The 26041-nt window shown below is 47.2% G+C and overlaps 2 protein-coding genes across 3 annotated transcripts in view; one reads left to right on the top strand and one right to left on the bottom strand.

The window, feature by feature from the left end:
* Positions 1 to 313: 313 nt before the first annotated feature.
* On the top strand, positions 314 to 10861 carry ARFGAP2 (ARF GTPase activating protein 2). Of its 2 annotated transcripts, XM_080345444.1 has the most exons (17): positions 314 to 577; positions 827 to 945; positions 1840 to 1912; positions 2426 to 2557; positions 2647 to 2727; positions 3533 to 3635; positions 4260 to 4316; positions 4889 to 4933; positions 6036 to 6088; positions 6502 to 6638; positions 7163 to 7294; positions 7788 to 7916; positions 7997 to 8125; positions 8512 to 8638; positions 8749 to 8839; positions 8958 to 9076; positions 10748 to 10861. In XM_080345444.1, the coding sequence occupies exons 1-17, from the start codon at positions 326 to 328 to the stop codon at positions 10766 to 10768; spliced, it is 1800 nt and encodes a 599-aa protein (XP_080201570.1). In that variant the 5' UTR covers positions 314 to 325; the 3' UTR covers positions 10769 to 10861. The 2 variants fall into 2 exon arrangements, with proteins under 2 accessions (XP_080201570.1, XP_080201571.1); XM_080345445.1 differs by lacking the exon at positions 4889 to 4933.
* Positions 10862 to 13502: 2641 nt separating this feature from the next.
* The window catches only part of CSTPP1 (centriolar satellite-associated tubulin polyglutamylase complex regulator 1), a gene marked incomplete at both ends in the record, with an annotated part of 79542 nt that continues 67003 nt past the window's right edge, over positions 13503 to 26041 (bottom strand). The window contains 5 exons of the mRNA XM_080345110.1: positions 13503 to 13683; positions 13961 to 14024; positions 18237 to 18346; positions 19909 to 20104; positions 22604 to 22689. Of these exons, the coding sequence (XP_080201236.1) occupies positions 13503 to 13683; positions 13961 to 14024; positions 18237 to 18346; positions 19909 to 20104; positions 22604 to 22689 (637 nt within the window). The remainder of the gene's footprint in view (positions 13684 to 13960; positions 14025 to 18236; positions 18347 to 19908; positions 20105 to 22603; positions 22690 to 26041) is intronic.

The following is a 26041-nucleotide window of genomic DNA, read 5'->3' as shown; positions in this document are numbered from 1 at the left end:
AAATAATTCCCAAGCCGGTTCGCCTGCGCTAGTGCGCCAGGCCCGGTGTCTAACGGCGCAGCAGGTGGTGCCCCTCAGGGCAGCTGGCCTAAGGCCCCCGCTGCCTCCCGGCCTCGCTGCTCCCGCCGTGAGGGAGCTGAGGGGACGCCGGGAGCAGGCAGAGCTGACAGGGACGCCTCCGCAGCGGATGGGATGATGGCGGGGCTGGCTCCAGGCGCCGAGGAGGGGCCCCGGCCCGAAACGCCCAGCCCTGGGCACCAGGGCCGCCCCGAGACCCGGGAGGGTGGAGACTCCCAGCAAACGGGTCCGGCGGTTGGAGCGATTAATGGCGGAGCGCCCCTGCGCCCATGGCGGGGGGGCAGGGAGTGGCAGGGAGTGGCGGAGCGCGGTGACTTGTCCGCGGGCTGGTATGGGCCCAGGCGGCACCCGTACTGCGGCCCCACGCCTGCGCCGATTGGGCCCGGCCGGCACCCATCGCCGCAGTGGTGTGTGGGAAGGAGAGATCATGGCGGTGGAGCCGAGCAAGACGGAGATCCTGACTCTCTTTAAGCGGCTCCGGGCGGCGCCGGCGAACAAGGTAGCGGGGAGGCGCCGGGCGCCTTCCGAGCTGGGCCGCTTCCCTGCGGCCGCTGCCTGGGCTCGGGCCGGGCGGCGGGCTGGCCGGGCAGGGGGCTGCTTGTTCGCGGGGAGGGCTCGCGGAGAGCGGCCGGGCCGCGGGAAGCGGGACCAGCGGGTCGCGCGGGGAGAGGAGAGGAGAGGAGAGGAGAGGAGAGGCGAGGCGGCAGAGCCGCCGCCTCAGCCCGGCCGTCCCTCTGCCTCCTTTCAGTCGTGCTTCGACTGCGGCGCCAAGAACCCGAGCTGGGCCAGCATCACCTACGGGGTGTTCCTCTGCATCGACTGCTCTGGCGTGCACCGGTCCCTGGGCGTACACCTCAGTTTCATCAGGTGCGTGCGGCCCGGAGGGGCCGGTCCGGGGCTCCCCTGGAGCGGCCGCGGGGACTCGGTTATGGAGACGCGTTGTCACGGCGTGATCGCCGCGGGTTTTACGTGGCTTGCTTGCCGCAGGTTGCGGGTCACTCAGCCCTCCCAAGATGGAGTTCCCAAAGCGCTTCAGTGGAACGTAAACGTGTCCCTTCTGCTAGCCTTGCAGAAATGTTGTCTGTGCTCCCGTTTGTAGAAGCTGAGTGTGGTGGGTGAATCTTGTCAGTACAGCAGCAACGTGGAAGTCTTTATTGTAATGCTGAGCAAGGCAAAAAGAGGAATGTTATCTAGTCTTTTCTGTATTAACCTAGTGGGGAAGATGATGTTGGATTTTCAGCCTGTTATTCCTATTTTCAGTACTTGTAAAATACAGCATTTTAAGTAACAGAACTGTGACCTTTACTTACTCAGAGCTAAGTTGAGTAACCAATATGAAACATGCTCTGTCACTTGGCTTTACTTAGTTGTTTTCTCAGTTGCTTTGTCATGTGTTCTGGCCTAATCCATGGGATGGGCTGAACATGAGTCTCTCATGTTGTGGTGAGACCACATGTGGAATGAAAGTTGTTGGCCGTGCTTTCCTAGCTCAAGCTCCACCCTCTTAAGCAATACAAGTGAGAGGTCCTCTAAGGCTGGACGGTGTTATTTGGCATGAGATTGAAACTAGTTTTTTTTTCCTTACTTTAAAAGTTCAAATTAATTTGCTGTGGGAGCAAAGAAGTTACCAAGATGTTCTGTCTCCTTTTGCCTCCTATAGTCTGGGCTAGTAGCAGGATACCTGACCATTTTAGCTCAGAGCTTACTTTTGTATTTGGCATGCCAGCGTGTTACTAACAAAAATAATTTGTTCTCACATAGGTCCACAGAGTTGGATTCAAACTGGAACTGGTTCCAGCTGAGGTGTATGCAAGTGGGCAGCAATGCCAACGCGGTGAGGAGCCTCTGTAGGCATTTTGCTTGCTTTCCCTGTTGCATCCCACATCCTCTGTTTCTTGTCCCTTTCTGCTACATGGCTTTCAGAGTACCAACCCCCCATTTTTTTGGAAATGTGTAATGAGGGGAGGTGGTTGTCAGGTGTGCTTGGAAATTAGACCGTGACCTTTAAATGAGTTGCGTTCTGATGTGCAGACGTGTCATTTCCATACATCTAATTTAAATGAGAGTTATAGTCCTCTTAAAGGAAAGGAATCAGTTTGAAGGCTCATGCTCGCCATTGCGACCCAGAACCATCCTGCTGTGGAGGACAGGGATGGTTTTTTAGCCCTCTGGGTTCTGGAGTGAGACTTGTTGGAGAAAGCTGATCTGTGAACAGGTGGTTCATGCTGTGTGCTCAGTATTAAGTCACCTGTCTCTGAGAAGCTTCCATTTTGTGTTGGGTTTGAGTTATGTCTAATGCTTGAGTACAATCTCGCAGTCAGGAGACTGGATGTTCTTTTCTTTTCAGACTGCTTTCTTCCGCCAGCATGGCTGCACCACCACAGATGCCAACGCTAAGTATAATAGTCGAGCTGCCCAGATGTACAGGGAGAAGATCCGACAGCTGGCAAGTGCTGCCATGGCCAAGTACGGCACTGATGTAAGTCTGAGCCGCTCTATACTGTTGGATGTGTAGTGCTGGATGCTGTCTTGTAGGTTGTCTTCTTTTTTCCCCTCTTCTCTCTGCAGCTGCTTATAGATGGACTGAGTGGAGCCCCTGGGCACTCCCCTGACAAGAGTGATGCTGATTTCTTTATGGAGCACACACAGGTGAGAACTGTATAAACCAGACAGGCTTAACAGCTCTTCAGTAGCCAGCTGTTCAGCCAGCAGCAGTACTGCTTAATTTGGAGGGACTTTTAAGTTGTGTACTTGTTCAGTACTAACACAGAAGAACTAAGATTCAGTCAGCAGCCTGGGACATAGTCACAGATCTAAGCAATCCCTCATGGGGCCTGTAATATTTTGTTTCTGAGACCATCTTTTTCTTCAAGGAATACTCAGAGCTACCAGCTACTTCCTGGAAAACACTTTGTATGCTGCGTTGATGCACAGTCTCTTTGGACAGTTAAAGCCAGGACTGGCTTTGAATGTCTGGTTTAGTTAGCTTTTCAGTGCATAGAACCTGGTAAAGTGGGTTTGAACAACTGCTTTCACAATGCCAGGTGGACTTTCTCAAGTGAATAGAGTAATGTGAGAATTGGCTGTATGGAAATAAAGACAGAGGAAGCTGAGTTTATTTTTTTCCACTCATTCATACTCTTCCTTCCAGATTTAAGGTCATCTCTTTAACCAGGCAAGTCCTCACAGTAGCCAACTCTGATACTACTGTTGAGTGATACTGTTGTTCCTCCTGGCCTTCCATTCAGCTTAGCTTCTGTTTTCTTTAGTTTTTGTCCCCGTTAAGGCAATGTGGACTTGTCCATATGTTATCTTCACTGAAGGCATAGTATGGAGTTTGGAACACATTTCCTTTGGCCTAAAACTGAATACAGGTCACTAAACCTGAAGTAGGTTCAGGATTGTTTGTTTTATTCATCTTCTGCAAATCACTGGAATGAGTGTCTCCTTGCAGTCTTCCAGTACCTGGGATGTAGCAGATGCCAGCCAGAATCCTGCACAGTCTTCCCCAGAGGTGGAAAAAGCAGTGAAATCATCAGAAGGCAGCGAAGTGTCGGGTGAGTTCCCTGCTGAATAACTTTTCCAAGAACCCGACTTCATTTCCAGAAGCATACACTTTCCTACTGCAGTTGGAAGGGCTGAGCTTTTGCTTTGGTTCAGGCTTGAAGGAGTGGAAGCTCTGTGCACTCTATGATGTTTAGTTAAATTAGACACTGCTCTGTTTGGGATCAGTTCTCTGCTTTTCCTGAAATGCCCACAAAACTGTGTTGGGGGTTAGCTGTCCTGTTTCCCTGCTTGCAGATGTAACTATTTGTTTAAAGACTCTTTTCTGAATTCAATAGGTCTGGAAATGATTTATGAATATAAAGCAAAAAACTGTTCTACAGTGAATGACAAGGAAACCAAGAATCTGTGGGCGCAGCTATAATTTGAAATGGCTTTGTGTATTCCTCTGCAGAGTGTTTGCTTTCTTTTAATGTGTTAAGAACACTGCGAAGGGAATAACTTGCTCTGTGTTGATGCGAAGTTGTTCTGCTTGGGAACTTGTACTTTTCAGACTGTAACTTAGCTTGTTTGGGGTGGGGGTAGAGGTGGTAAAAAAGTAGGACTGTGAGCACGCTGAAAAGGAAGGGGTTGAGCATATCTCTGCTGAATATTCTCTTCTGTGTTTGTGCCCACAGATTCCAGCCAGGGCCCCTCTATTGACTTGTTGAGCACATCTCCTAAAGCTCCTCTGGGTAAGTAAGACTCTCTGCTGTCTCTCAGATCAATCTTGCTCTTACACCTGTTGTTCAGTAGTAAGACCAGTGGAGCTGGAACTGATGAGCCAATCTCCAGAATATCTAAAGGAGCTTATCTTGCTCTGGAGCCAATACTGAGGATCTCCCTAAACCCCAAAACCAAGCCACAGTTTCCTGGAGGTTTCCTCCTCTATTGGTTGGTCAAGCTCAAAGCTGTCACCTTCCCAAAAGCTTGTTTTAATTTTTTGAGCTTTGGGCAAAGTTTGTGTATCTAGATTTGCATATCTAGAACTTGGCTGATCAAGGCCACATGACTGTGGTGTTTGTTGGTGTATATGGTTCACCACACCCCTCCAGAAGCTTTGGAGGCAAATTAATTTTTATCTTCTAGAGTAATAAGGATTTGTATCTGATTCTCCACTACCATTACTGTCCTGGATGCACACATAGCATCTAGCTGGAGCTTCTTATTGAGAGTGTGCTCCTAGCCCACAGTGGGTTCATCCTGGGTGGAAAGCCTGCATCCTCAAGTGTCTCTTCATTCCCCGTGTTTTATGTCTCTTCCTCAGACATGTCCATGTATCTATCAACACAAGGGCCTGCTCCTGCCAGAGGTAACTGGCCAGCAGCTGGCCTGCGCTGGCTGCTTGTGACAGCTCTGCCTGCCCCTTCTGTGATTCTGCCTTTAAATCTAACTTTAGCTTCCTGTGCTTGGACGGAGAGAATGAGCCAAAGCTTTCATGTATCGTATTGGGATATAAAGCAGCTATTCCATATCTGGAAGGGGATCTTATGGACATTTCTGTTAAATGTTTACTGACAGTAAAAAGCAAACCAAACAACCCCAAATCAAATGTTAGAAACAGGAAGCTGAAAATAGGCTTGGATAGTGCAAATGTTTGGAAGCCCCTCATTTCAAAAACTTATGGTAAGACTAGAAAAGATACACAAATGCTATCAAGAATGTTCAAAAGGATGGGTTGACAAACTTCATGTGGGTGTAGAAAGTGAGGAGACACTTCTGTGGAAGAAAAACCCATAAAGGGCAATAAAAGATCTTGGAGCTACGTGCTGGAAGTTGGGAAAATGTCCTGGGCAGTCCTTTGTTTGCTGTGTTCTTACACTTTTCCCCAGGCATCTGCTGCTTGGCTGTACCTTGGCTTGTTTTACAAGTGTGGCACATGTCATGCCCTTTGACTGACAGGTTCCTGGTGCAAGGTGTTGGGGAACCTGTTGCTTTTACAGCTCGCTGCACTTTAGGTTCATTTTGTTGTTGGTCTGTTCATGTAAACGTGACTTTAGGGTTCCTGCTTCTTTGTCCCTAAGACGTTGGTGAGGCATGTACTTTCATACGGCCCTGAACCTACTTTTTCTTGGAATGGAATAAATCTAGCCTTTCTCTGGCTACCCTGATCCTAGTGGACAGGGTCACCAACTGCATGACACTGGAGGAGCTATTCAAAGGCCTTAATTCACTTAACAAGTTTCTCCAGTGATAGACATGCTTCTCTAGGCCACCAGCCTGCAATTATGGAGCTTCTAAGTGCATCTTCCTTAACTGGGTGAAGCCACCCAGGCTTCTGATGTGAAGCTGCATGGTGTGTCCTGGACTCTGTAGCAGCTGGACTGTGGTAGATGTTCATGTGGGTTGCTGACTAATTTTAGCTTCTTAAATTAATTAATTTCTGCTTATTTGCTGCTTCCCTCCTCTTGCAGAACTTAAATCCTCCATCATTGGAAAGAAGAAGCCAGGAGCTGCTAAGAAAGGGGTATGTTTGAGCTCTTGTTTTATGGAGGCAAGGTAGAGCCTGTCTCATGTTACTGCTGTCCTTTTGCTGGCCCTTGCTTTCTGCCCTTAACCAAGCTGTGTACTGAGAGATCCATTTGGGGAAGAAAGAGCTTTGATTATATCTGCATATTTTGAAAGATGGCATTAGGCTTTGGATCATTACTTGGTATGGTCTGAAGCATGTGTGGCTGATCTCTTGGCACTGGTGGGTTGACTTTTGAGCCTTCTTCCATTCTCTCTGTTGCAAGCTCCATTGAGTCTGTACATTGTGACTACATGGGGAGACTGAAGGCCTGATCAGTGCAGCCAGAAGTAGGATTCTGTTTTTTCTTCCATGATGAACAATCTAGGGTGAAGAACTCACTTTTTTGTTTGTTTGTTTCATTTTTCAAGTTGGGTGCAAAAAAAGGTCTTGGAGCCCAGAAAGTGAGCAGCCAGAGCTTCAGTGAGATTGAGCGGCAAGCCCAGGTGGCAGAGCAGCTGAGAGAGCAGCAGGCAGTGGAGTCCAGGAAACAAGCTGAGGAGTCCATGTAAGTGCCCTGTTTGGGCTGAATACCTTGCATTTATAAGGCAGGAGTAATACGAGGTCAATGCTGTTCACCCTAGACCTAATGTGAGTACAGAACATGCTGCATGATATCACAAGCAGTAGCCAGTAGCAGTAGTCCTTACAGCAGGGCACAAATTATACTGCCAGATTTTATTCATATTCGCATGTCCCTGAAAGAGTCTAAGGAGCAGATATGGAAGTATTTTGTGCTTCTGTTCACCTTTGGACAGGACTGAAAAAGGTAAAGACAGAACTGGGTGATGCATTCTGTCGGGGGGTGGAGGGACAGTGCTTGCAGTCATGGTTAGCGAAAAAAAGAGCTGAATCCCAGTGGAAATGAGATGGGAAGACAAGTAGTACGTTCTCTGTAAGGATTTTTGGCAGAGCTGTTGTGAACATGGGTGTTTTGAGGGGTTGTCAGAGTTACTCTCCCCCTTGGCCCTCCACAGCATGGGCTGGGGGGAGGAGTAATGCGCTAGTACCCACCACAGTTCTCTTCTTCAGAGTCACCTCAATGCGACTGGCTTATCAGGAACTGCAGCTTGATCGGAAGAAGGAAGAGAAGAAACTTCAGAACCTCGAAGGGAAGAAGCGTGAACAAGCGGAGAGGCTGGGCATGGGCTTGGTGTCCAGAAGGTAGTTGGCTGTGGGTTGCAAAGGACAGACTGGTGGCAAAGGACAGACAGGTGCCTTGGAAGCACCCCACTCTGGAAAGGTTTCCTGAAGGCAGTTACTTGCTGCTCTTGTAACAGATAAGGAGCTGATTTAAAGTGCTTATATGCTGGACTGTCTAAAAATGCTTCAGGTCCCAGAAAGAATGCTCAGGGGTTCTGGTTCTCATTCGAGCTTTTCCAAAGATGTGTGTGGCTTATCAGTGTCTAGCCCTAGAACCCTGCTGTCTGGCAAGATATCCCCCTGCAGAATATGTCCTTAAGAAGGTAGCTCAAGACTTGTGAGGGAGTCAGGATAAGCTGGCTAAGTGGTGAAGGGGGCTGGCATCCCAAATTCTCCCTTGAGACTTGTGGCACCTGCCCTGCCTATGAAGGCTGAATTCAGTTTTGAGAAAGACTGGTGGTAGGGGCTGGATCTGTCAGACCCATCAGCCCTGACTGCCTCTCTGTTGTGCCAGTTCTGTTTCACACTCAGTGATGTCTGAGATGCAAGTGATTGAGCAGGAGACACCGCTGGCTGCAAAATCTTCCCGCTCACAATTGGACTTGTTTGAAGATGCTGGAAGCTTCACATCTGGACCCCCCAAGTAAGACTCAGCTTCAGTGTAGTCTTTGACTTATTCCTGAATTTAATGTCTGGCCTGAATTACCTGTTTTGGCTATGTAGGTACAAATACAGTCCCTTCTCATTTGAAGATGCATTTGGCTCGCGGTGGGAAACTGACTCTTCATGGGGTATGGACAAAGAAGAGGAACCTGAGGTGACCATCTCCAGTATTCGGCCAGTTTCAGAGAGGTAAAGTGCCTGCTGCTGTACTTACCTTGTGTGGGGGACAAAGGGATGGGTCTAGGAGCTGTGGGGAGAGAGATGCTGCTGTGTTATAGCAGGAGCTTTGTGCTGCAGAAGACAACACATGTGAACAAGCCCAAGCAAAAGGTCCTTCAATGAAAGAGGCTTAGGCACTTCTTTTCCTGTCGTGTCCCTAAGTTTGATATGGTCTAACAGTCCTGAGTGCTGGCTGTCCTGAGGTGGGGAGAGGAGGACCCTGATGGTAGCTAGCACTGGCGAGTTTGTTGCTTTCCTTTGATCGGATGGGGTCTGAGAGAGAAGTCTGTTTCTTTCATGTGTTGGTGAGCTTAAGGAGAGGTATCTCTTCTCTTTTTTTTTTTTTTTTTCTGTAGACCCACCAGTAGGCGGGAGACAGAGAACAGGACATCCGTTGTGGAATCTAATGAAGCTCGTCAGAAGTTTGCAGGGGCTAAAGCTATATCTTCAGATATGTTCTTTGGCCGGGAGGCAGATGCTGAGGTAGATGCAATCTGCAGTGCTTAAGCTGGTACAGCTCTGTCTTCATTTTTTTCCTGTTTGCTCAGGTTCTACTTTGTTCACTTCTTTTATAACTGTTCTGTTTGCTGCAGTATGAAGCCAGATCCCGACTGCAGCAGCTCTCGGGCAGCAGCGCCATCAGCTCTGCAGACCTGTTTGGAGAGGCTGAGAATGTGCACTCAGGTTTGTGAGCACTCAGCAGTTTGCAGAAGGGGACGGCTTTGGAGGACCTAGACTGGAGGGGGTTGGGGTGCTCTCTGGAGCTGGGGGACTCCAGCCTAACTCCTGCTGGTTCTCACAGGTGGTGTGTCAATTGGAAATGTCCTGCCTACAGCTGACATTGCACAGTTCAAGCAAGGAGTGAAATCAGTTGCTGGCAAGATGGCTGTCCTAGCCAATGGAGTGATGAGCTCCCTCCAGGTGAGGTTACACTGTGGCACATTCAGGCTTAGTCAGCATGGGTTTATGAAAGACAGGTCCTGTTTGACCAACCTGATCTCCTTCTATGACACGATGACCCACCTAGTAGATGAGGGAAAGGCTGTGGATGTTATGTACTTAGACTTCAGTAAAGCCTTTGACACTGTATCCCACAGCATTCTCCTGGAGTAGCTGGCAGCTCATGGCCTGAATGGGTGTACTCTGTGATGGATAAAGAACTGGCTGGAGGGCTGGGCCCAGAGTTATAGTGAATGGAGCCAAATCCAGTTGGCAGCCAGTCATGAGTGGTGTTCCCCAGGGCTCAGTACTGGGTCCAGTTCTGTTTAATCTCTTTATCAGTGATCTGGATGAGGGGATTGAGTGCACCCTCACTAAGTTTGCAGATGACACCAAGCTGGGTGTGAGTGTTGATTTGCTGTAGGATAGGAAGGCCATACAGAGGGATCTGGACTTGCTGGATCATTGGGCTGAGGCCAGTTTTATGAGGTTCAACAAGGCCAAGTGCCGGGTCCTGCACTTGGGTCACAACAACCCCAGGCAGCGCTGGAGGCTCAGGGAAGAGTGGCTGGAAAGCTGCCTGGTGGAAAAGGATCTGGAGGTGCTGGCCGACAACTGGCTGAACATGAGCCAGCAGTGTGCCCGGGTGGCCAAAAAGGCCAACAGCATCCTGGTTTGTATCAGGAGTAGTGTGGCCAGCAGGACTACGGAAGTGATTGTGCCACTGTACTCAGCACTGGTCAGGCCACACCTTGAATCCTGTGTTCAGTTTTGGGTCCCTCATCATAAGAAGGACATTGAGGTACTAGAGAGAGTGCAGAGGAGGGTGACGAAGCTGGTGAGGCCTGGAGCACAAGTCTGAGGAGCAGCTGAGGGAGCTGGGGCTGTTTAGCCTGGAGAAAAGGAGGCTGAGGGGAGACCTTATTGCTGTCTACAACTACCTGAAAGGAGGTTGTAGCATGGAGGGTGTTGGTCTCTTTTCCCAAGTAGCAAGTGATTGGACAAGGGGGAATGGCCTCAAGTTGTGCCAGGGAAGGTTCAGATTGGATATTAGGAAAAAGTTCTTAATGGAACATGGTATCAGGTGTTGGAACAGGCTGCCCAGGGAAGTGGTGGAGTCACCATCCCTGGAGGTGTTTAAAGGTGTTTAGATGAGGTTGTTAGTGACATGGTTTAGTGCTACTTAGGTTATGGGTGGACTTGGTGATCCTGAGGGTCTTTTCCAACTGAAATGATTTTATGATTGTGTGATTCTAAGCTGCTGTTGTGCTCAGGGGCTTTCACTATATCTGGGCTTCTAGTCGAATTATCATTGTCTTCTCAAATTGCTGGAAAATCCCAGGTAGAAACCTGTCTTTTGTAGCTGATGAGTGTGCTACAATAGCTGAGCAATTCTTGGTGGCCATTTAACTCCCCTTGGCTAACCTTACTCTTCTGGTGGACAGGATGCCTTGTTACGTCTGATATGCCTTTCCCCAAGTCCCAGGCAGAACTTAAAACATTAAGGTCATTTTATGTCCTGCCATTGCATAGTGCCTTTTGTAGGTAACCTTGTGCTGCATTCCAGTCACAAACACCTCAAGAACTTGTTATCTATCTCTGGAGTTTGCATGAAGTGTTGCAACATGGTGTCTTGGTGTGTTTCCTCCCCAGGATCGTTACGGCTCATATTGATGACCCAGGGACTGCAACTCAAAGGGAAGCCAGCAAGAGGCACTGATGTCACCTTTGTCTGGAATAAACTCTCCAGGACTGTCTTAGTTTGTCTGGGGTGGGTGGGAAGGGGAGAAGGTAAGCAGAGGGGTTCAGGACATGGTTGTGCCTAGGATGCTTTCCAAATATCTCTGGATTCCACTCTTATTAAAATTCAATGTGCCCTCATACCCACTGCTATCTACTAGCCAGTGGAGACAGGCCTTCTTACAGGGTCAACCTCACTGCTGTAAAAAATGACAGGAACTCCTGGGCTGCCCTCATCAGTGCTCCTGTCCCTCTTGGTCCATACCTTAGCTCACCAAGTGACAGAAGAAAGGGGAATGCTGTTTTTCTGAACATCATGTTACCTGCTTCCTATGGACACGACTGTTTTTGTTCTGCTCAGTGCTCCCAATCCATGGTGCTGTGGAATCCTCTGTATCTGCAGGGTGTTTGACTTTTACCATGGGATAATCCTTTTTACTGTCTGGTAAACCAGCATATATTGATGCAGGAGACAAAAAGCAAAGATTATTTTTTTAGCTTCTAATTACATCATAAGCAAAAAAGGCCCGGGTAAAGAAGTGCTGTAAAGATATTTACTGTGTCCCTGGTTGTTTTATTGCCCATCTTTGGATTGAGATCCAAGTCCTGAGCCTCTGACTTCACGATGAGGTGAACTTCTGAAGCGCAGCAGTGACTGAGGACTGTCATTTTACTCCTGTTCAACTTGACTCTCTGCTCCTGACTCTGGTTTTAACAAGACCATATGTTTTCTCTTCCTTGGACTATGGTGTTGAGAACTGAGTAGTAAGAAAAAGTGGGGAAAAGAGCTTGTTACACACTATTAGCAAAAGGAGGGGATGGGGATGTTCTGAAGTTTCCGTTGGGCACCCTTTCTCGAGGGCTGTTAACAGGCTCAAGGGGCTAAGGTAGCTGCAGGGCTGGGGGTGGGAGGGAAAGGGTTACTTTGCCCCTTTGTGCAGATGTTTTGCCATCCTGGGCTGCTGCAGTGGGGCAGGTAGGAGATTGTAGGTCCAGCTTTCTTACGGCATTGCCCTTGGTGCCCCAGTGCTGTTGCTCCATCACAAGACCCATGGTGTTGCTGGGGGTAAGTGTGCCTGCATGGGGGCTCTGGGAGCGGACTGGCAGCTGCTGCCCAGGCGGGAGGGTGAGTGGGATGCACCCGGGGGTGCTGTGGTCTCCCCTCAGCCGAGGTGAGGGTCTGTTGTGGCCCCTCAAAAGGCAGCTGAAGCTGGTGAGTACCACCACTACCCCTGGCAGCACCCTGAGGAGGGGCTGGTGCAGCCCAGAAAACCCCAGACGGAGCAGTGGTCTTACAGAGTGTGCTTTATTGCTAAGGTGTCACAGTCACTGATGGCTGGGAGGGAAAGCGCAGTTAGCAAGCACGTTAATAAATACAATAATTTACAATAAATAAATAACCCTTTTTTCTATCTCCAGAGGTGGGACTGGGGTACAGACTTAGCAGTAGTTTTGGAACTAGTGTTAAAATAGGTCCAGCATGGGTTGAATCCACTCAGGGCTGCTTGTAAGCTTTGGGTTAGCCGTTCCGAGTAGCCCATGCTGCAGCATTTTATGCACAGGAGGAGCAAGGAGGCTCCCAAAGAAGCAAGAGAAACTGAAGATCCCCAGGAAATAAGCAGTCTCTGCAACCTGAGGCACCGGAGCTGGGCTAGACACCCTTTTCAGGACTGTGGAGGCCAAACTGCTGAGTCAGTTACCACTAACAAAATAAGATGTTACTTCCTTTTGTAGTTGTAAGGGCTATGCTATGGTGCCACAATGACAGTATTCAGTAAATAATACCTGGGACTTGTTTGATAACTGCTTCCTTTTCCCCTAGTGCTGCCCACCCAACCCTAGTAGATGCTCTCTATCTTTCCAAGCCACACCACCCATGGCCAAGGACTTTTAAAGACTATTTCTCTCTCCCCTTCAGCCCCTGTGAAGCTTGCTTTTCCAAGTGACTTTAATTTGCTGTTAGAGGCAGCAGGAGGCCTCCCAGAAGGGATCTCAGTTCAGCAGAGGAACAGACAGCATCATGCAGCATTGACTGCAGTCTAGCTTATTTGCTTTGGCAAGTCTTGGACATATGGAGGAAGAAGCTGAGGCAGGTGGCATGGCAATACCTACACCATTCTTTTCTAGGAACTTCAGGAATTTCTCTACCTTTGATCATATGCAGGTGCAGCTTTACTGGGAATAATTATAATGGAGCCTGAGCGCAGAGCTGCCGCTGGCAATTTAACCACTCTATTGTCTAGGCCAAGTCTGAACACAACTACACAACAGAACACTGGCAAGCAGCCTGCAGTAGCGCTCCCACTGCTCAGCACCTGCTGAAACACGAGGGAGAGCCTTGGTAAGACAACACCCCACTGTTTCCAGGTGGAAGCTGAGCTGGGGCCTCCTGTTTTGGCTTGCCTGCCACCAGAGGGTAGCAGAACTCTGCAGCTGAAAATGGCTTCTGCAAAGGAGCTCTTCCTGCACAAATTTGGAGCTAGGAAAAAGGCAGAGTTCTTCCTGGGAAGAGACAGGTGGACCTGGTGATGGGGACTGGCACAGCTGCACACACACTAGTGATATGGGCAGAATCCCATGTCAGAGCAGATGCTCTGGGAGGAGGTGCTGTTCCTCCAGTGGGTTCTGGAGAAACCCAAGGTGGGAATAGTGCCCATCTTCACAACCTTCAGTTTTCAGAGGAGTCTGTCTCTTCATTGGAACCTTCACTCTCAGCATCCATTTTTCGCCAATGGTGTAGAGGCTTCCAGGGAGAGTTAATCCTGGGTGAGTTACGGACAGGCAAATTTGCTGTGTCCCCGCTGGAGCTGGTGGGACCGGAGATGGAAAGCCCTGAAACCTGAGCTACCCTGAAAGAGACAAGACAAAGGCTAGGCAGCCTAACTTGTTATCTCCAGCCTTTACCATAGTAGTTCTAGAGTGCTGTTTCTGAAGCCTTTTCTAGGATTTTCTTAGCTGCACCAAGGCACCCCAAAGAAGGAGGCCTCTGCTCAGGCTGCTCTGTTAGTTCCTCTGTTTTACAGTAGAGCAAAGGAATAGGGACAGTACTTCATACTTAAGTCTTCCTTAGCATGCTACCATCTTTAATCTGTTGCTTTACCTCTTACTTCAGGCAACTCCACTTACATTTTCTCAAGTTCCTGATCCATTTCAGGGTCCACAAACAAATCTCCTTTATCAGGCAAAGCCCCTGTAAAAATAAACAATGGAAAGGAGAGTTAGGCTATTCATTCTTAAAGTGCTCAAGCCATAGCAGCATCCGAAATCCTGTCCTGCGAGACAGAGAAGACTCTTCCTTGCACCTATTAGAGAAATGGACACTGAAGGCTGAGGATCATGGACAGATGAAGAATGATGGTCCATATTCTGTGTCCTTCATGCAGACTAGTTGAGCTCAGACTAAATGGGAGGTGCACTCTCAGTAGTCTCACCTCTCAGAGAACTTGAAGATTGGCAGCTTCCATTCACTATACAAAACTACTGACTGTTAGAGAGATGACAGCCTGTCAACTTCAGGCCTCTGTTAATTGCCTTATATAGTCACCCATCCTAGATCCTATCAAAGCAATACATATGTTGTTGTCTGTGCCACAGCCTGAAGCACGCACTATTATACCACCCAGGGAGACATTTACTTCTGTGCCACCTGCCTTTCTTGTGGTGTGCTGAACTTAGGGATCAAAACACGCCACAAGTATGAGACTGTTGCTTTCCTGCAATTCAGGAAAGTCAGGCCTGACTCTGGTGCACATTAAGTCCACAGGAGTAAGTGTGGATGGACTGTGCTCTAGCGTTGCTTGCTGTCTGGGTAAGAGCATGAAAGGCTGGGCCAGTAATCAGGTACCCTCTCTCAGCATAAGGTCAGATGCTCCTTTTCACATCTGAAAACCTGTTTCGGATGAAGGACTTGGGTATAGTTCAGGACTGGAACAGCTGGCTGATATCCTTGCCATTCTCTGAAAGGACACTGACACCTCAGGAAGAGCCCAGAAAGCAAAATGAGGCATTTAGGACACCCCTCCTTCCTAATTCTTTAACAAACTACACCTTGTACAAGCAGTCACGGGGGGGCGGAATCAGACAGCACAGAAATGACAGGACTTGCTTACCATAACCTGGATAGTGCCACTGCACACCAGGAAAGATACACTTGGTAGCACAGTGAGGAATGCTCTTGTTTTTCAGCATACCTGGGTGCTACACTCAGTATCTTTGGGAAGGGGCTTTGTACTCCCTGTGAGGACACAGATCTGGTTTCTGCTCCTAGCACCTTACTCTTACAGGAGGGGCTGGAGAACCACCTGCCTCACACAGGCAAGCTGGCAGCAGTCATCAAAAACATAGCAACAAGTGCCCAAAAATTAGAACCAGATTAGACCAGAACTGACTCCCCTTCTTCTTCCAGTTCTGATCTTCCCATCCTGCAAATGAACAGGAAAGCCTGGCATTGCAACATAGAATGTCAGGAGGTCTAGTGAAGTGTCCCAACCCACTCCCTGTCATGGGCTTAATCAAAAGAATAAGCAGCTAAAGCTTAACTTGTTTCTGCATTTGTAGAATGCACAATGAGGTCTCCAGGGCACAAGAATTACTTAGGAGAGTCAGTAAATAACACTTAACAGGACTCACAAATCAACACTGACACTGGAGTTAGGCTGCCTGACAAACTCAACAGCGCTGTCCCAGCCTGAGCCAACCGCTCTAATCCCTACCCCTGTTCCTCAACACGGGTACTGGTTTTGTGAGACCAGAGAGAAGGCAGCATCCTCACCGAAAGCTCCTTTGCCTGAAACCGCTCTTGCTGAAGGGCTTTCGGGAACTTGTGATCCCCTGCAGACCAAGGACTATTGAAGTCACCCTTCAGGAGAGATGAAAAGACACCAGGAAAAGAATCCTCCTTTCCTTGCCAAGATGCTAGCACCTGTCAGACTTGTGGCTGCTGCCCCTCCTCAGTGAGAGGCCTCAGCAGGAGGCTGGCAGAGGGCCAGGGGACGGGCCCACATGAATGGGAATGAAAACCCACGTGCTTTGTAGATGGCACAATGGAAGCTGTGGGCAGGAATTTTTTTTCCTGCTCATCTGTTTTCTTTGCATTCAACTGAAAGTGGATTTCATAGGGCAAAGAAAAAAATATTTTGCTTGGTGCAATCCAGGAATCACCTTGCCTAGTGAGTACACAGCTTCCTAAGCCTGTTTGCAGAGGGGATTGCAGGGCTGTATTAATGCACCTTTGATGTATAATCTCTATGTTGCTGGGTAAGCAGCCCTGCCCCAGAGGAGCATTAGCAGCTTAAATGGTTGCTGTAAGGGGCTCAAACCAGGGAGGGGACACTTTTACTCTACTATGACACACACCTGTGCAAGAGAACAAGCCCTCAGGCAAGGTACACCTTTTCACTGCGGTTCTTCTTTGTAACACAGGGACTGGCAAATGCTCAAGCCTAAAAGTAGAGGGAGAGAATATCTACCTAAAGACAGAAAAGGCTCACTGACCAAATGATTTGCTGAGTGGAGATGAGCGTTTGGGCCTCCACACATTTAGACATACCTCGTTGATTAAAGCCTTGTCAAACACACAAAGCCATTTCTGTTTCCCTTTGCAAGAGAAGGAAGAGCACAAGCAAGAGCACAATATGGGGGCAACATGGAAGTATGAGTAATCTGAAAGATGTATGGATTACCTACTGTCCTTTGCCAGTGCAACATTTTGCTTTCCTACTCTACAACAATATTGACCAGCACCACATAGAAATGAGCAATGAGATACTGCTTTTTAATCCCCTTGGTTTCCACAGAATTGTGTAGCAATTTGTGTTCTATGAGAACACCAGATTTTCCGTAGGCCATAGATTAATATACTAGTGAGATCACGTTGCCTTGAGAGAAGATGGGGAAGAGCTCGGAAAGACTGGGCTTCAAGTCTTCAGGCAAGGAGGCAGCAGAGGTTTTTCCATTAGGTGTGCCTCCTCATCTTGTGGATGAGAGCAGTCATTTAAATCTGTGGGAGAATGAAAGGCTAAACACAAGACAGGACTTCATTATCGCCTACCTGCAGTCAGCTGCCTTGTCTCCTGGCCATCTCTGTTCAACCTTTATAGCCAAACATGTTAAAACCATAGTTCTGCTAAAATGATCAGCTAGTGAAGAGGTAAAACACTGCTATTTTAGGGCAGTGTATTGGGTTTGCATGGCAAGGTTTTGGCAGCAGGGGTGCTAAAGAGGTGACTTCCGTGAGAAGCTGCCAGAAACTTCCCCGTATGTCCAACAGAACCAGTACCAGCCAGCTCCAAGATGGACCTGCCACTGGCCAAGGCTGAACCCATCAGTGATGGCGGTAGCGCCTCTGTGATAACATAGTTAAGAAGGGGAAAAAAACTGCTGTGCAGCAACAGCAACGGAGAGAGGAGTGAGAAGATATGAGAGAAACAACCCTGCAGACTCCAACATCAGTGAACAAGGAGGGGAGCAGGTGCTTCAGACACTGGAGATTCCCCTGCAGCCTGTGGTGCAGACCATGGTGAGGCTGGCTGACCACTGCAGTCCATGGAGGTCCATGATGGAGTAGAGATCCACCTGCAGCCCATGGAGGACCTCACACCGGAGCAGGTGGATGCCCAATGGAAGCTGTGACCCCGTGTAGAGCCCATGCTGGAGCAGGCACCAGGCGGGACTTGTGGACCCATAAAGAGAGGAGCCCAGGCTGGAGCAGGTTTGCTGGCAGGACTTGAGATCCCATAGGAGGGACCTGCTGCTGGAGCAGGAGAAGAGTGTGAGGAGTCCTCCCCCTAAAGAGGAAGGAGCAGCAACAACAATGGGTGATGAACTGGCTGCAACTCCTAATCCCCGTTCGCCTGCACTGCTTAAGTGGGGGAGGCAGAGAATCTGAGAGTAAAGTTAAGCCCAGGAAGAAGGGAGGGGTGGAGAGAAGGCATTTTAAGATTTAGTTTTTTTCTCATTATTCTACTCTGATTTGATTGGTAATAAATTAATATTTATTAATTGCCTGTAAATTAATATTTATTAATTGCCTGTGACGGTATAATTGCTGAGTGATGTCCCTGTCCTTACCTCAACTCATAAGCCTTTTGTTATTTTTCCTCTCCACTGTCCAGCTGAGGAGGAGGAATGATAGAGCAGCTTTAGTGGGCACCTGGTGTCCAGCCAGGGTCAACCCACCACAGGCAGCACTTCATATCTAATTTTAGCACTGATGAAGCTCCACAGCTTCAAGCAAACAGTAAAGTACAGTGTTAAGTTTTTAAAGTTTAATCCATCAACAAAAAGACGGAAAAATTTTCTCTCACTTCATGATGGTATAAAACTTGGGGCATAATTACAGGGGAAATTCCACAGTAAAGGAGAATGACAAACTCTAGAGCTGCACCACTCACAGGACTCTTACCTAGGGCTCTGTTGATCCCCTGATCCTTTGCAAGTGCCATAAGGAATCCATAGAAGGTCAGTCTCTGTGCACTACTCAACATTTCTTTCACAAGAGCAGAAGGTGGACAGCTTGGAAAAGAGATAAAGAGGTCATCTTGTCTTTTAAGTTATCTTTTTTTTTTTTCCCCCCCAAGACCCAGCTCAAACTGGAGGAATAAGTCCTTTTACCTGTTCTAGCCCTGTCAAGTTCTCCTGACTCAGTTAAAAACAAATAGCCACCAGCTTGCTTGTTTGCATTGCATATGCTCCTCATTTGCTAAGTGAGATGTTTGAGCTGGGGTACATCCCTAGCAGCAGTCTTACCTACCTCCACTCCAAGGACAGGGACAAAAGCCTAGATTCACTCAGAGGCATACACACCCCAAATCTTAGCACATTATTTCAAAAATCAAGTGGGGAAATCCTTCCTTTTACACAACCATAAACTTTCAAAAGGGTTGTTATGGTCCTATCTCCATTTTATCAGTGATAGTCATCCAAGGAGCAGGAAAAGCCCCTCAAGTGGTAGCCTAAATATGTCAGAAAACAAAATTTAGGTGGGGATTAAATTCCCATGTCCTCTTTTTCTATATTCACCTTAACCCCTGGTTTCTAAGCAATATCATCACAGTGGTTCTTGCTCTTGCCTAATGCTCCTTAAAGGGTTTAATGCAAAATAAAACTGCCTCATAAAGAGGAAGTGTTGACCAGTCCGTGGTGTAGTGGCACTGCTGGGAGACGTGGGTGTGGGCTGGTGATCTCTGAGGCAAGGGTGGTTACTAAAGCCTGTCTGACTACTGAGCAACGGGGATGAAAGGCTGGGAATGGATCCCCTCACAGTGCTGTGCAGAGCCTGACCTACCAGATGGGCTCTCAATACCCTTCCCAGCTGAAGCTCTCAGGGCTCACAGGGAATGCAGAACTTGTATAAATTAAAAGAACCAAACCTGGCATCTCCACACTTAGATGTCTATAGTGCTGGACAGCAGTTCAGCAGTAACTTTGTGGATCACAAATTTGGATTCAGGCACCATGGGAAACTTGTGTCCTGAGTCTTTTTGTGAATTTAGCCCATAACCTTCTAGCAGGGCATGTTCTCGCTACTTGCAAGAAACTATGAAGAAAGTGTCTGTGAAAGCTATGCAGTAAGGTCTGGTATTGCTCCACTCCCTGCTGAACTATGGCTAGTCTTGTACCTGGGATCTATAACTCCAGCTCCATCACAGGCTGGGGTACAGACCAGCAGGGTGACCTTGTCTAGGTACTGAGGCTTCAGACTCCATCCACCCCAGTGAGCCTTCCCTGTGCTTCAACATCCAAGAACACAAATGTGTTTATCTCGTTAACTCATGATGGTAGATGGACTCCTCCCTGATGAAAGTGCCAATGCAGAAGAGAGGAGAAAAGCAGAGACCCAAATCAATCCATTACTTCAAGAATCAGCTCAAACCTCATGTTTCTTAGGTACATGAAACTGCGCTCCTCCTTTGGTTGAAGTGGTTTGGCTATGATCTCTCCCTTCATATTCCTCCAATGAGATCTATTTGGGAGTTACAGCTTGTTCGAAGTCCTGTATTTCTTCACAGCTCCAACATTGCAAAGGGTCTCCAGAGACATAGACTTCAAATCTGTGGTTTAGACTCAGTTCATACCTGTATTTTGATCTGTCACACAAGGACTCTAGGCACTGGTAGAAGACAGATGCATCTACCCCATCGAGCGGGCTGCAGTCATTTGGGGGTTGGCGCTGCCGATGTTGCCCAGAGGATGATGTTGGCACAATCACAGTATTTGGATTCTTACCAGCCAGTAGATCTTGATAAATGACTGCAACACTTTCCAGGAACTCTGAAAAAAACAAAGGCAACTTAAAACTCGGGGTTATAACCAGCAAAGCATCCTCCTGACCAAACAGACCTGAGATTAAACTGTCATTCCCTGCTCTGTGTTGTATGTAGCAACAACAGGAAAACAGCACAACACTGTGGCATCCTGCATATTCAGATCATCTTTTATGCAGGGACAAACAGCCACTTCCATGTAAGTTGCTGGCTTCTTCCTGTCAGGGTGATGATGAGAGGCCACTGACTCTGTTGAACAAGATTGTTCTCAAGGGAACAGAGGCTGGGTAGCACATGGATAAAACAGCAGAGCCTGAAAGTTGACATCGAACACTAAACTAGTTTGCAAAGTCTAAAATGTTTTCCTTCTTGCCACTGACTAAGAACTCATCCAAGTTGGGAACAAACTATATGGAACTGCAAGAGGAGGAAAGGAAGTGATTTAGTCAGGGCTCCAGGCTGTATCCCAGCTTGTCTCTGTGCTCCTCCAAAATAAATATAACACGGGATCTGGAGGAAGGGCTGGGGCAGGTCAGGGCTAGAGTTGGCAGAAAGCCTCTCCCCAGGCTCCTCATACTACCCACTGTTTACTGCAAGAATCTAATTTTAAACAAGTTTGTTTATGGATGTGGTCAGCAGTTTACAAATCTAGATTCCATTTGGAGTGGTTTCCACGTGTGTGGGTTGGTGGGAGAGCGTATGACAGGCTGCGTGTGTGCCTTGTGCCTGGGTGCGCTGGCCAGGCTGGGCTGTTGGCGTGTGGGGACACCAGGGCGGGCTTGCGGGGACTCCAGTGGCATTTAGGCCCCGAGTGACTGGAAGTGTAATGCTGTGCGTGAGCGGGTAGAGAGGAAAGGCAGGATGTCAGCGGGCCCTGGGGCTGTGCTGAGGTTCTGCAGCTCAGTGGAAATGTTTGTTACATCAGAGAAAAACTTTCCAAAGACATTTTTTGTCCCCAGCTAAAGGTATTACAAGCCTGGTTCTGCCCAACCCAAAATCACCATTTTGAACTGTTTTTCTTCAATTAATTGTTCTAGATAATGTTGCAATATGCACAGGGGACTTAGAGAGGAAGTCTCTACAAAGAACTACTGAGAAAGAGAAATTTTTGCATTAGGGATAGCAGCTGACTCTTAACTGCCAGAAAGCTGGGAACTGACAGGTTGGATCAGATCAGCAGGCCACCCAAGTCTGCTCTCTGACCACAGCTTCTAGCCAGTGTCTCCTGGTACCCAAACCTGGCCCCTTTTGCCTGGTCGAGGCCAACTGTGAGCTACGTCCATCAGAGGGAGCTATTTAAGTGTGAGTGGACAGAAATCCATGAGCTTATGTTGCCTTTAGAAAGTGCTCTGTGCTGGAAGGTAAGTGGCACCCCAGCAGTCCCTGGTGCTTGGGAGCACATCTAACTTTGATAAAGCAAATGCTTCCCTCTTTTTGCACACTTAAGCAGTTCTCTGAATGAGATTCCCTTTCCTCAAGCACATTTTTGGGGGGCTAGGACAAACAGGCCACTGTATTTTAAAGCAGTCTTCCTATACAGAACAAGCGCCTGCATGCTCATCCAAGTTTTTCCTGCTTGTCTCCTGACCTTCGGTTTAAAAAAAATGGGTATTTTTACAGATGTGTATGTGTGGGTGAGCATATGGAAATATACACACACACAAACTAATATTATTTGATTTGTACTTTTTCTGACAAGAATTTTAAAATAAGTACCTTGTATAGTTAAAACTCAGACTAGGGGAGAGGGGTAGAATATGATAAATGACTGGCGATATGAAGAAGGTAGATGGGGATTGACCATTCATTTTCCCTTCCAACTAGGGGCTCTCAAATAAAACGCAAGAGGTGGTTCTTCATGGGACAGGTGGCAGACCTGTGCAACTCTTTGCCAAAAAGTGTTCTGGCGGTTGCAATTTGATGTGGTTTCAAAGGGAGGCTGGAAAAATTCTTGGGAGAGGAGTCCACTGGGGGTTCCCAAACTAATAGAAACTATATCCAGTTCAGAAACAATTCGAGCTGAAACCAGCTCACAGTTGGGCCAGTGTTAGAGGGAAGAATTGTATCCATTTGTCCAGGTCCTTTTCCTTTCAAGGCACCAGGTGGTGGGTTTTTCTTATCCTGTCTCTAGCAGGGACCAATACTTCAGAGGCAGAAATGCGGTATTAAGGAACAGAAAAAAAGAAACCAACGTTCGTAGTAAAAACTAATTGTTAGGTGCTAACATACTCTAGATAAAGCTGGAAATTTATTTCTCAAGGCTAGGACTAACACATGCATAAGCCATAACAGTTACAAGTATCTTGTTATTCACAAAAATTTGGAACCTCCTTAGGAAGCCTCCTAATCTCTTGGCATCAGTGATGCCTGTCATCAGTAGATTCCATTATCTATTTTCTGTGAAAATCCATATCCTCACAAGTTTTAAAAAAAGCACAGAGCTTGGGAAGCTGTAAAGCTGTGATGCTATGCTAGTGGGTGAAGCCAGCAGTTTCCCGGCATTTACCTGAGTAGTAGAACTGGATCTGGAAAGCAAAGAGGAAATCAGAAAAAGACATCAGGCAATCCATAGCATCGTCCATCAGCACAATCCTAGGATAAGATGAAAGAAACACTTCAGCATCTAGAAAAGAACTGAAGGCAGTAACCAGGAACCCTAGATCTAAAGAAAGTGCAGCCAGGGAGCTCTGTGCAGCTGAGGATTGCTCGTGGCTTGGCCCAGTATGAGAGGTTAGGAGAGGAATGGGGACACCCACTGCTGTGTGGATATGGACATCCTAATATCAAATACAGGTGGCTTAAGAACATGCGGCGAGTAGAAGATCCTGAATGTCGATGCTATCAAACACTTCAGCTGCAGTGTGACACGGATGTCAAGCATTCAAAGCCTAGTGGACATGGTGGAATGAAAACTGGCCTAAAACCTGCAAGGCTGGTTCACACAGCTACACAAAGAGTAACTGTGCTGCAGAGAAGACAGTTACACAAGTATTAAACTGATGTAAGCAGAACGAGACTTATGCTACACCTCTGTATACCAGAGTTCATCAAATGGGGATATTTTCAGATTGATAAGGATAACAACGATCATTCATTCCCAATCTATACCCAGACAAACTTGACTTGACTACAGAGGAAATAATGTTGCACCAACAATCAGATTTCTAATGATGTACTGTGAATATCCTAACCTCCCTGATGAATGAATCAGTCTCTTTTCATATCTATCAGGTCTATCATTTGAACTATCAGGTCAAATTTCATGGAAATTGAAGACTTCTTGGGCCAGAGACAATGTTGTCTTTCTCTCTGCTAAGCCCCAGGTGCATGTAGGGAGCTACATGCATCGCTATTTTGAAGCATACTTCATGAATATGGAAAGGATCAGCAACAGGCTGTAACGATGAAGAATAAGTGATCGCAAAGTTCAACTCCTCTCAGGAAAAAGGTCTGGATTCCAGAAGTAAGTTAGGGCAAAAACGTTCATAAAAATTAAAACAAAACCAATGCTCTGGTCACTGTCACTACGTAAGGATGAACAGCTTAGTCTCTTAAGTGGAGAAAATCAAACTTAGGCTCATGAATGACAGCTCTGACTGGAAAACAGAAGGAAACACTCCCTTTGATGAGAAAAAACAAAACAAAACACCACAACAGATATTTGGACGATGCTAGAGAAGGGTAGTTGGTACTTCTTTTCAACTGTGTGCACATCTACTGACCCTATACAGTTGGTGTCTGGCACATCATGTCATACCAGAAGGACTACCAGTTCATTATAGCCAAAGTACAGGTCATCTAGTAGCATCCTTTTGAGCACGGGGCCAAATGCAACCTACAGACCAACTCCTGCAGCGTCAATGGTCTAAACACATTGCTGGGGAAACACTGTTCTATCTCATGTAAAAGGCTCCAGGGAGCTGTGTGGGAGGCTGACCTAGAAGAGTTATAGGATCTTACAAGGCTTCCCTGCCACTCAGACCAGTTCTGTTCACTGTGGCAAAATCAAACATGTAGAACAGCTTGAATTAATTATCTCAAAGAAGAAAGGCTGGGGCTAAGAGGGTCCCCAGGAGAAAAGCCAGTATTTAAAACAAAACCCTTTGAAGATGTCAAAGTGCTTCTGATTTATTTATTATGTTCCAGAAGTCTCCTCCTCCTCTCTAAAGCAGCAGTAGCTTCAGTTCTTAATTCTCACTAATAAGCATGTTACTGAGATTGTCAGTGGCCACATCAAGGAAATAGCTTTGAAGCTGGCAGGCAGAGCATCTTCATCTCTCAGGCAATGCTGCTCAGCCACTGGAGCTTCCAGCCACTATTTAAGCACTGGAAATGCGATGGGCCACATTGCTGATGAGCTGCACTCCCTCCTTTGAAATTATGGTCTGTCTCCCAGATACCCTCCAAGCACAAGCTCTGCAGCTTTTGCCAGTGCATTTCTCCATCCTGGAGATGCAAAAGAATAACACTGGAGAGGTTTTGCATATTTGTTAAGCAGAGAGACAATATTACATCACCTTCATGACAATCAACTCGTTTCATTTGTTAAATTTAAAGCTCTGGTTGATAGCTGCACTCTGCAGCACCAAGTCCCAGTCTCTTGTTTAGAGGAGACCATGAGGAAGCAGGTAGAGGTCTGAGAATTTGCTGGGCATTTCTTGCTGTTAAAGACAGCAAGGAGCCTCTAAGGAAGTCTGTACATATGTGACAAAGGAGCGTCTAAACAGAAGCAGGTGCACTCTGGTGCTGGATTACTGACTCCACTTGGCGCAGGGGTCTGCACTCCGGAAATGTTGAGAAGTCTTTAAATCCAATACAATCATTTATGAGGAGATAGACTGCAGCTGGCTATCTCCCCACATAGCCAGCTGACTGAGCAACCAGGGAAACTGGGACAGCATCATATGCAACATATCTGCACCTCTTCCTTGAAATATTTGGCAAGGAGAGAATCCTAGCCATGGACTGTAACCCAGAGAGTAGGACCAAAATTGAGGACAAAATCTGCAAGTCTGAGCTGCAACTCCAAATAGTTCATCATCAGGCAGCTGATATTTCAAGAGATTCTTTTGTCATTCTTTCTTGTCCAAGTTAGACTTTAAGCCCTCAAGGGTACAGACTTATTTACAAAGTTCATAGTCAGCACTCAATGAATAATGAAAATCAAAGGGAAAATCTGGAAAGGACTGAAGAAAGATGCCTACACTTGAGGGCCCCCATAAAGGGTACAGTGGTCTTTCAGGGTTCAAGCGGGTTTGGCTGGCAGGAAAGCCTGGCTACTGTGCCAATGGGGAAATTTTATGATGTACTGATTGCGGTTAAAATCTCAGAAATGCAGACTAGATAGGATGTCCCGAGGACAAACTCTAGACCAGGCAAGTTGAAAGGACTTTTACTGTCCTTTGCTACCATTAAAGGCTAACTGACACAATCTGTCTTAAGGCCCAGCTGGCTCAAATGAGTCTTCAGGGACTTGGTTTCTTTACTAATAGATGGAGGCAAAAACAACGGGAACATACAAAAAGGTCAAGATCTGCACTCTCAGCCAATCTCTTAACAACAGGGATAGAGACTTGCAAGCCCTACCTCCATTAGCACTGATCAGTGCAACATGAGCTCCCACACCCCACATAAAACAGCATAGAAGCTGTGAACTACTCAGCTCTTGCTACTCAAATGTGGGCACAGAGTTTCTTGTATTTCCATTACAAGAGAAAAGTCAGTGCTCAGGTACAGATCTTGGAAACATGGCATCAAACCAGAAAAACTCCTTCATTTTCTGTCTTCCTGCATTTTCAAGACTCAGCCAAAATGTGTCTCTGAAGATCAAAGGTATCTCTGCAGATTGAAATCTTCAATCTGCTAATGGCTATAACCCTTTGAAGAAAAAAAAAAAATCCAAGAAATCCCAGAGACATAGATAGCCTGGTTCTTTTTTGGGTAT

This window comes from Nesoenas mayeri, assembly GCF_963082525.1.
Source record: "Nesoenas mayeri genome assembly, chromosome: 5".
NCBI lineage: Eukaryota > Metazoa > Chordata > Aves > Columbiformes > Columbidae > Nesoenas > Nesoenas mayeri.
This window is presented reverse-complemented; position numbering and strand designations above follow the sequence as displayed.